This window comes from Salarias fasciatus, chromosome 20 (genome assembly GCF_902148845.1).
Source record: "Salarias fasciatus chromosome 20, fSalaFa1.1, whole genome shotgun sequence".
In the NCBI taxonomy this organism is placed as follows: domain Eukaryota; kingdom Metazoa; phylum Chordata; class Actinopteri; order Blenniiformes; family Blenniidae; genus Salarias; species Salarias fasciatus.
This window is the reverse complement of record NC_043764.1, coordinates 19,364,455-19,375,530: the sequence shown is the minus strand read 5'-3', so window position 1 is coordinate 19,375,530 and position 11,076 is coordinate 19,364,455. Positions and strand designations below refer to the sequence as shown.

The 11,076-nt window shown below is 44.0% G+C and overlaps 1 protein-coding gene across 2 annotated transcripts in view; it reads right to left on the bottom strand.

Annotated features, from left to right (window-relative positions):
- Positions 1-9,927, bottom strand: part of LOC115407543 (dysbindin-like) — an 18,706-nt gene extending 8,779 nt beyond the window's left edge. Inside the window, exon 1 of one of the 2 annotated variants that reach the window (XM_030117915.1) lies at positions 9,885-9,927. In XM_030117915.1, the coding sequence (XP_029973775.1) occupies positions 9,885-9,909 (25 nt within the window). In that variant the 5' untranslated portion in view covers positions 9,910-9,927. Of the gene's footprint in view, positions 1-2,444; positions 2,587-9,884 lie in introns of those variants that run through there. The other variant, XM_030117914.1, reaches the window with a different exon arrangement.
- Positions 9,928-11,076: the final 1,149 nt, after the last annotated feature.

Here is an 11,076-nt window from a genome sequence, read left to right as displayed (position 1 = left end):
TGAACTGTGGCACGACCTCGTGCCCCCCCACCCCCCACGATCCAAAGATCCGTGCTTTATCTCAGCCTACACTGAACCATAATTACCGCAGTCTTACTCTTACATAAGGCTGACACAATCCTGTAGCTGCACGCCCAGCGCTGGACTCCTACTGCATGACGATGACTGAGCGTGCTGCGTTGCTTTTAAATGCAAAATGTAAAGAAGAGTGAAGAGGAAGGAAAAGAATCAAAGAAAGAGAAAGAAAGAAATCCGTAGTTATGCAACCTGAGTCAGCTGTGTATTGTTCCTTGTTTGAAGTAACTGTAGTGTCAGGGATTTGTTGTAAAGAGCTTTACTGGGTCTGCTCACCTCAGCTAAGCCTCATACTAACAAATATACCAGGGTGAAAAGACGCCTGACATTTGCTTCTGCAATTTTTTGTGCGCCAAGTAATCCACACTTTGATTCTGTCAGGAAATGTTTCTCCTGCACACTTCAATCTGTCTCTTTCACACATATATAGATCATTAACACCTGTCCCCCTGTGTGTGCATGCATGCATGTTAGTGTGTGAGTGTGGGCTGAGGTCCATCCATTCCAGCACTCTTCCTAGTATTCCACACCTCCCATCTTAATAACATTTTTTTAATAGTATAAATCTGCACCCTGGCCTGTTTGGATGCTTCAGTTTGTTTCTATTTTGTTGTCCTTTTTTTCCCCTTTTAAAAATTCAACACTGATCTGTGTGAATTTAATGGTGCAGTCATACATCAGAAGTCCAGCGCGCTGCATTGGAAGTAAGGAACAAATGCTCTTATTGAACCACTGAGTCACATGACGAAGTGTTCATTTCCCTCGTGGCATGTGGACAGAAATCCCATGATCATCTTTCTGTTTTTAGTCAACAGGGAGAGACTGGGTGTGAGAGAGTGCTGGTGAGGCAGTAACACTGCACGGACAGTCACGTCTGACAGCCAATCCATCTCGTACGCCGCCCCTCCCCTCCTCCACGCCCTCCATGCTCCCCCAGGGATGTGTCACCGCCTCTCAGCTCTGTACATTAACATAAGTTTTCAAAATTACTGCTATTATTTACCGAGGCGAGCCCTCCTCTCTGCTGGCCTGGTAGCCATAGTAGTCCATCAAGCATAAATCATGTATGAGTGAGATCACTGCACCACAACAGCCGCCTCCCACTCCCCCCTCGCTGCACACACACATATCCATAAAGCCCCAGCCTTGTAGCAGAAAGTAAATCAAAACTGGTCATTTACGCTGCCCCGCCTCTTAATACAGCACCGCCACCACTCCAGCCGACGTCACGCTGCAGGAACTATAACCTGAAGCCGACTCGGAGAAAAGCTTCACATGAGCATGTTATGTAAAATGTGTGTGTAAGCTCTGTCTCCTACTATCTGCTCCATCCTCTCCAGCTTCAAGACTACATACACTTAATTAGTTTTCTCTCATCTCCAGGTCTTTATGATCTCAGTGCTACGATTTTATCTTAAACCTCGTGTGACCATCCCTGCTCTCTGAGTGTTTGATCAGATTTTCTATTCCCAGGACATTTCCATACCCAGAGCCATTAAAGCTCTTTGCTCAGGGCTAAACACAGGGATGACCTCCATCTACGTCCACTGTTCTCCATTTAGGTCCATCAAAACATGGCTTCCAGTCATCTCATGTGTAGGCTTCTTCTGGTACACAATAATTCTCATAAGCAGCTTCACATATTTTGTTTTTGTCTCATTAAAGCAGCTAAAACAGCCCATGAAAACAGGAGATTATTCACTTGACACCTTAGCACAAAAACACTTTTGATCATTAGAAGACAGCGTTTAGTGTCTGTCCTGTTTCTGCATACAGATCTTCTTCCTTTAGCTCGCACACACTTTAAGAAGCAGTCGTTTCTCCTCCACTGTGATTAAACCGTCTGCATCAGCGGTGTTGCACCATCATCAAGGCTGTCAGTTTAATTTAGCTAAACAGAGATGACCCATGACTGTTATTACTACTTTGCACAATAATACTTTTACAGCTGTTCCTTGCGAGCGTGGGAAGTAAACGGATAATGAGGATGTAAAAGGATGAACTGAACATGAGTTTCTCGGTGAGTGATAATTTAATTAATCCCCGTGGGATGCTTTTCAGCAATGCTGCTTTAAGAAAAATGAATAATGGGCACATTATACCTGCAATTTGTGTGTGAGATTAAAAATGAGCCCTCGGTATTCATGTCATGGAAGAACTAATGCATTTCACGAAGGAGGAAACTTTTATTTTAAGGCAAAAGTAGAAAATGAGCACAGTTTCATATTATTCCTTCTGCTCTTGAATAACATCGTTCACAGTTGCAGCCCGGGATGAAAGTAAGTGAACACAGTGTTGGATTGCAGCCATAAATCAGAGTAACGCCCCAAGTTGTGAACTGCGAGCCTCGCACTGTGGCGGTTACTTACATGTCAGACGCTTGTTGTGGTTGGTTGACCCGGTGGACGACATGATCCAGGGATGGAGGACCGGCCGAAGAGTGTTTGGCTTGGAGTGTGAATTTTTTCTTGTCCACCCCCCCACCCCCCTCAGTGGTGAAGGCTCCGGGACGGGATGCTGGTGTGTGTGGTGGATGGTCATCTAGTCATGGCATCTCTTGACTTTGGTGGTGGGATTGTGGGAGATAGTTACCCTTTCCTCCTGCTTCCCTCTCTCTCCTCTCTTTCTTCTCCTCTCCTCTGGCTTTTTGCTGTGTTCGCTGACTCCAGCCACCCCCCCACTCACTCCCCCCTCTCTCTGATTGCCTTGCTGTTTTTTTTTTTCTTTTTTTTTTCTAGGTTTTCCCTCTCGCTGTTTCACACTCTCATCTCGGCTGCCTCTCCATACACACATACACACACTCACACACACTCTGTCTTGTTCACTCTGTCAGACAGGCTCAGTAGTGGGCTGTACCGCTTGTGTGTGAGTGTGTGTGTGTGTGTGTGTGTGTGTGTGTGTGTGTGTGTGTGTGTGTGTGTGTGTGTGTAAAACGAGGGGGGTTATAGTGGGCTACGGCATTGTGGCCTGTACCAACTGGTGACTGTAGGGGGTCGGCATGATCAAGAGGAGGAGAGGCTTTTTACATAATACTGAGGAATGTACCAGGATTAATCTCGCCCCCTTTCATCCATCCCTGCCCGCCTATATGTTATATATTTACCTATATGTCAACCTATTGAGTATAACTTTAGCCATGTATTGACACATCATTTATTGCTGAAATTTGTTTTCGACACAGATATAATGTTTTTCAAGCAGAAGGGACTCTAGGTCTCATCGCTGGACATGAGAAATAACTTCACTGAATGTTAAATATACAAAATTCACAAGAAAAGAAACGGTTAGCTGTTCATCTTTTATATAATTGCTTTAATTTTTTACACTAACGTATTGTCTTGGAATTCCTCATATCTCACCTTATTGTTCACCCTGCTTTGATTCTATCCTTTCATTTTAGTTTAGATTGCTCATTTTCTTGTTGTTGTTTTTTTTTTTTTTTTTACCAGATCTCCTTTCAAAAGGAAGTATTGACTTCAAAGGAACTGGAAAATATAAAAGGTGAATAGATAATAGGAAGCAAAACAGAGAAAATATTGCACTACAGTAAAAAGGAGAAGCATTGCCAAAGTCAGAAAAACGTCTTTTCCCATAATTTTATTGCTTTGACTGAACAAAGTTACAGCCACATTTGCCTTTCTCAGTGTCAACAGGGGTTTTCCTGACAGAAAGGCTACGCTTTTGATTTGCCGGGTAATTATAAGGACTTTGCATTTTTTCCTTTGTTTGTGTGCATGGTATATTGACAAGTATTCCTCACAGATGTGCTTTCAAGGTTAACTGCATGGGAGCTGGAAATTGCTCATAGCTGTCTGTAGTTCTTTGTGTTTGACCTGCTGTGCTGGCGTGCTGGCGTGCTGTGCGTGCGTGGGCTTTTCTAAAGATAGTTTGGGTCCATTAAGTTAATTGATTGCTCTAAATTACCTATAGATGTGTGACTTGTTTGTCTATTCCCCTGTATGTTTGTTTCTCTCAGGCCTGGAACCACAAACCAAATCGAGACAAATATTTACATGTCTTGTCAAATTCATTAAATTGAAATACATTGTAGCTTAAACTTCATAATCAAACACAAAAATGCAGTATACCAACACAGAACAACCTTAATTTCATTACCTTTTGTTTTTTTTTTTTAACAGGCTTGTGCATGTTTTAGAGAAAAATATGCAGCTAGACTGATGCTGAGATGATTTATAATGTAGGTCCAAATGCCTCATTGGTTTTGACATGCGCCACACGATTACAGTGAACTCCACATCACATATTCTGTATCGTGCCTGTCTTCCGATGATCAATTTGACATGAAAACCAACTTTGTGTGTTTTCGGATGATGTAAAAAAGTGAATATTTGCATTATTTTTGTCCTATAGGCAATAATCTAGAGTGACTGATCAGTACACCTATCCATATACTATCCCTGTGTGAAAAAAATTACTGAATGTAGCTCTGCTTGGAAAGAATACACACACTTTTTACCTACAGACTGTAAAGAAGGATTTCCTCATGAGCTACAGCCAGCTCTGGTCGAATACATTTTACTGAGTTGTGCAAGTAAATGCACTGAGTAAAGTGATGGGGATTCCCTTACATTTACAAAGCGCTAATTCATTATTTAGGGATTGTTAATATCTCAAGAATGGCCGGGCAATACCAGGAAATTTTATTTGATCGATATAAATGGTCTACAGGTTCTACTTCATCCTTTTAGTGCAACACTTCAATTCATCAGACAACAGTTTGATCGTTCTGGGAAAAAAAATAAGCTGCACAGAATCCACAAAACATTTCTAACTGCAAAGTTAATGGGCAATTAAGAGGTGAGAAACCCCCCCTGCCTTTCATTAATGGCTCACGTTTCAGTGTGTTGGCTTATTAGAAAGAAATTCCATTAAATATGTATTGATGTCAGCGAAAGACCTCTCTGCTCTTGATATATTTGATATATTCTCCCATAATCCTTTGTAGTGTTGGGCAGAGGTTTCACTGCTTGTTGGCACACACATAATTTATGATTGGAAATTAAATTATCATCTTCCCTTATTTAAATTTTTTTTTACCATTGAACTTGTTTTTTTTAAATAGCCTTTCTTGACTAGTTGTTTTTTTTTTTTTTATGGATGCATGAACAGCCCACGTTGTAGTGTGTAATTATGTGCATACACAAGCACGTAATTAAAAAAACACAGATCCCCACAAATACTCACAGTGTTGCAGAAGCACACCGGAAGACTGTCACACAGGGGGGGTTAATTGGCACTTAGCATCATGGATCCCTGCAGGTCCCGACTCCCCCTTCCCTAATGAGATGCTTCTAACAGCCAATTACATCACACTTCAGCTGGAAGAAGCTGTTTCAGTCCGACCACTAATGTCTTGGAAAAGGCATTGCCTACTCTGTAAGGAGATAAAGAAGGATAATAAGACATGATTTATGGCCTGTTCTACTTCATTATGTCGCTGCGGTCATCTGTGTACTCTGAATTTCTTCTTAATATATATTCTCCTGCTGTCCCAGCTTTACAGATAAGGTAATTCTACATGAAACTTGATTTGTTTATCAGTCCTGTGTTTAAAACGGGAACAATCCCGAGGAAGCTGTGTCTAACTCTTGGGTTTGACAGGAAGTTCAACAATGTTTGGCATTTGTCAAAGTGTGAGGGATGATATTCCCCTTCACTGTACATACTGTAAACTCTTTCATGAGTCAGTATTGACCTCTGCTGGTAAACTCTGTGTATTGCATTTCAATGCAGCAGAACTCGAATGCAATTAGTGGTGCAAAGATTCCTGCCAACATCATTTTATCACAGCTCGGAGGTGACTCTGGTGCCTAGAGGAATACAATCAAGAAAAATCATTAAAATTCAGCGATTATAGGAGAATACTCATGTTTCCGTGAAACTGAGGGACACGTTTTCTCTGGCAATTTAAATGACAGTTCTTGTAGGTCAACTCATGTGTGTATGTGTGTCATGTTACAGACCTTCCTGGGTTTAATTCATTCAGGTGAACAAAAGGGGATTTCCAGCGACTGTTTGAGGTGTTGTGCGTGCATGTGTGTGTGTGTGTGTGTGTGTGTGTGTGTGTGTGTGTGTGTGTGTGTGTGTGTGTGTGTGTGTGTGTGTGTGTGTGTATGTGTGTGCGTGAGTGTAAGGCATGCATGTGTGTGTTGCGCCTGTTGCTCTTTCAGCTTTATCAGTGCTGGTTTCCTCTTTGAAACAGTGTTGTCTCAGTTTTCTGCTGCATCGCCTCTGATGTGGTATGTGAGTCATACTGTGGTAAATACACACATTTGTGCATGTACACACACAAGTCACAGAGTCGCAAACACATGTACTACTTCCATCGACTCAATCGGACCATTCCCGGTCACCGGTTAGAATTCCCTCGGCCCCGGCGGAGCGCTTTGATTTTCCTGTAAAGAAGGGAAAGTGCTGACATGAGCCGCCGGATTGGAGGCGACGCGCGGCCGCAGGCAGCCTCGGGGACGAGACCCTCAGAAAAAAAAATGTGCGCGTCTTCACTTTGCATCTCGGCAGCCTCACCAGACAGTAAAGTCAAAGCGCTCAAACTTTAATAAAAATATCACATTGTGCAGTGTGGGGGATATTCTGGGGGTCACCATGGCAACAGACATCCAAGTGCCACGTGCACGAGCACGCACACCTGCCTGCCACTGTTCTAACTTGTGCCTCCGAGCCTCCCTGTTAGACAGTATCTAGGTGCTGTTTGCTAAATGTGGCAGGACAGAGAGGCGACAGCAGCAATGCCTTTGTTCGCAGGGAGAGGAGCGCGCGCTTCTGTCAAGGTGTTAATTAGCCATTGTGAGTCTGGAAAGTTGCTAGGCTTGTGCTCGCTTCAGCTGTGAGATGCACAACCTTTGTGAGAAACAAGAGCTTTTGTCTCGCCGAACTATGCTAGAATGTAACACAGTCATTGGCAGCATCTTTGAAAGCAGCAGTGCATTATAAATACAACCACTGCTCTCCATACGCTCTGTTTGTCCTTGCCAGCAGCAGATCTGACAGCTACAGTGTTTCTACCTGTTATGCCATTAAAAAAAAAACTTTCTGACAGCAGTGAGCTCGGTTTGATTCCACTCAGTTGTTTTGTTTTCTGACTTTGGGTCTGTTTTGTGGTTTTAATATAGTTCACTGACTAAAATCTGAAATGTGAAGCTTCCACGTTTCTTTGATTGTGTTACGCAGACAAGCTGTGAACGTGTGCGCTTTGAAGGATCAGCTCCGGGTCCACATGATGATTAGTGTTGTCAGTTGTGCGAGTGTGTGCGGGGTTTTTCAACGTCTAAATGAAATCTAGTGACTCATGTGAAGGAAGCCGGCGACTCGGACTGGGAGACTGACAGTATTGGTTTGACTCGTCACGCTGAGCCTCGCCACCGATATACAGCAGCGAACTTCGTATTTTCTTGTGGACATTAGTCATTTCCTGATTGAACAGTGAACTGCACATTATAATTGTTTCCATGACCTTTGAAGATAAAAGCCTTTTTTTTTTTCCTTAACAGTTCAGATCATAGAAATTAAATTGACCTATTAGCCTCAAGAAAATTTTTAGATTGCAGGAGAAACTAAGAAATCTGCAGGGAGAACATGCAAACTCCATATTGAAAGCCCCCCCCCCCCCCCCCCCAACAGGGACCATTCTCGCCGTGAAGGTTGCTCACCATTACAGCACTGTGTGGAATGGTAACTCAGTAAAAAAGTCGAATGAGGTGTTGACATGTGACATGTTTGCAATACCTCTGTTACTTCTGCCTCAGGTTGCCTCCCTGGAGTGTGCATGTGTAACACTTCATGTTTGGAAATAAAATAGCGTTTGGATGTTTCTCATCGCGCCGGCGCTTGCCAGCGAGCATGTGCATGTGTGTGAGTGTGTAAATGTATGCATGAGTATGTGAGTCACGCACCACTATCCAGCCCCCTGGGCTTTGAGTTCTGACGCCCATCTTTCAGCTCCTCTACTGCACACTGAACCCAGTGAACCTTCTGCTGTTTACACTCTCCCCCTCCTCCTGCTCGCTCCGTCTCTATTTATCTCCCTCACACACTCTCATGCTCATCTATTCTCCCTCCGTCTCTCTTACTTTCTGTCTCCATCTCCCTCCAGCTCCCTACAGTAGGCTACATCTCTCATTCTCACGCACCCTCGCTCTCTTGTGTTCTCAGTCTTTTCTCTCGCAACCATTCCTCAGTCTCTCTTTATAACCGAGCTTCTGTGTATCTACCTTTTACAGATCAAGACTTATTCAGACTCAGACAGTCTCTGTCTCTATAAGGTTCAGACAGACACTGAAGGTCTCTCTGTGCTATGGGTTGTCTCGTTTGAAGTGTGTATGTGTGGCCAGAGAACAAGGAGGTGAGGGAAAGATCCGAGGGCTGAGATATGCAGATGCAAAAGGAAATTCTTAGTGTTCAGACACTTGAAGTCTCGTACTTGAAGGGATTGTGAAGACGGAAACATTATAGATATCCTCATTTTCATCCTCCACTTCATCTTCGCTGCGGTTTTCCTCCTCCACATATTCATTATGGCAGTGCCATCATCACCATCATCGTCATAGCTCCTCCGAACACAAACATGCACTCACTCCATCAGGTTGCAGAAAGTTGAACAGCTGCTGTGTCGTCAGCCCTCTGCTGCCCACACCGAGCCCAGTCTGGCCATTACAACTTTTTCCAACAGCAGACTGGCAAAAAAAAAAAAAAAATGTGGCTCGGCTTCTCTGCGTCTCTGTGTCAGTGAGTTCCGTTTCTCATGAATGGGGATGTGTGTGTGTGTTTGTGTGTGTGTGTGGGCTTGGGATAGTAGGCAGAAAGGCCTCATGGGGTTGGAGAGAGGATGCCACTCGTGTCAACCTTAATTGAGTCTGTTGACACAACTTTACCCCTTTAAAAAAAAATAAAAATTTCATCTTTATCCTCTGAGTCCTCCACTGCTTTGTTTAAAAAAAAAAAAAAAAAAAAAAACAATTGCACGTTGTTGGACTTTACGGTCTATTAATAATCTTGCTTGAGTGTGTGTGTGTGTGTGTGTGTGTGTGTGTGTGTGTGCTGGACATCACTTGAAAGTCCATTGAGCCGTGTAGAGGAGGTAAGCAGAACGTGCATCACATGGCATGCACCTCAAAAGAGCGCATCTCGCCACGCCAGAGAACAGTTTGTCTCTGCGGGTGTGGGCTTGCATGTGCATTTGAAAAGTGTGTGCGTGCGTCCCGTGCGTGTGTGTGTGTCAGTGTGGACGTGTGCAAGGTACAGTATTTTAGTGTTTGCGTGTGTGAGGATGCTTGCAGAGTGTGAGATTGCTTTAATGGGAATTAAAGATTCACTGTGAGTCACAGGGTTCATTTCCATACAACGACCCTGCTTCCCTGCCTCGGCGCTCCGGTGCCTCGTGTGCCTGTTGCTCGGTCTTAAACGACGCTGATCTTTTGTAAGGCTCATCAAAAGAAGATTTGGGAGTTTGTTTTTTTTTTTGTCTCCCCGTGCTATCATGCTTTCCGTCCCTGAGGCAGAGCAGCCTTGTTGGCAGCGTCTCTTCACTTGGTGGCAGGCACACGTTGGGAACCCCAGGCCTGGTCACGGATAGCACGGATACACTGTAAACGGCTAATCGGGTATCAAACCAGTGGAGAGGAAAAAGCGCCTCCACTGCGTGTCTCATTCATTATTCACTGCCAGCAAATGAAGTTGGTACAGTGGGAGCAATCAATTATAGATGAGAGAAGGTAGGAGGGAAAGAGAGAGAGAGAGAGAGAGAGAGATGAAGGGGATGGAGAGAGGCCTACCTTGCACGCAGCCGAGCTTTAGCATGTCACTTTAACGTCGGAGTGGCATTCTGCACACTCACAGATGCTCAGGTAAAGTCCTCTGCAGGCCCTGAAGAGCTCTGGACCAAAAGGTTGTTTACGTGCATGCACACCAAACCAAACTGCACATATTAGATAAGAAGTTACTATGCGAACTTCAAAGTCTCTTGGTTCACTTGTGTGTGTGCGTGTGTGTGTGTGTGTGTGTGTGTGTGTGTGTGTGCGCTGGTGTTTTTCTACAGCTCAGTGCACCGACACAGTCAGAGCGAAACTGCATTTGGTCTTTTCATAAATGTCGAACAACAGTCATCACGTCCCTTCAGCAGGTTACAGCTCGCACTGAAACCAGGATATCAAATTGGTTGAGATACAGCATTTTCGAATTAACACGCCCACAGTCATCGATCTCTTCTGTGTTTGAGTCACACAGGGCCTTTGCCTTTCCTCCTCATTTCTTATTGGTGCAAAATATGTCACACATGCAAGACCACAAGCACTTTTTTTTTTTTCTGAAACAAATCAGTTTTGACTGAAAACATGAGCACAGAGTTTAATCTGTGAGGCATCTCCTCTGTCAGAGGTTTGCATGTATTGCGACTATTAAGACATTTCAAGTAGATCATTGCTTCTTAGTCATTGTTCATCTTTTCTGTGCATTTGAGCCAAAGACAGTTTCACATCTTGAACTTGCAGCACTTACATAAACGTTACTTCCCACTGTGGAGCTGCCCCACATATATAGACATGTACATATTTAAACACGCCATCAACACCGACATTCATAAAGAGAGGTAACACCTCCTCTCTGTTTCTGTCCACAGCTGTCCACACCTCTGCATGCAGCTGCTAACGGAGAGCTTCCATTGTTGTGATCGGAAAGTCCGAATGCAGAGCTTCTTTCTGTCACCTCACTATTCGTTAAATGTCAGATATTAGCTTCTGGAAACTGCTCTGTTTGTGCTGTCTGTATTTGGTGTTTGCGTCTTGGTGTGTGTGTGTGTGTGTGTGTGTGTGGGCAGAGAGGCTGTTTGATGTGAGTCAGATCCAAACCCAGGCTGGTTTCTCTCACATGTGTGTGGGACGCATCCAGATGGCTCCACAGGACTGCACAAATGTCACTCTGATAATGAGACAACAGGGCCTGTTGAAGTACAGGTAGCAGTGCTACCAG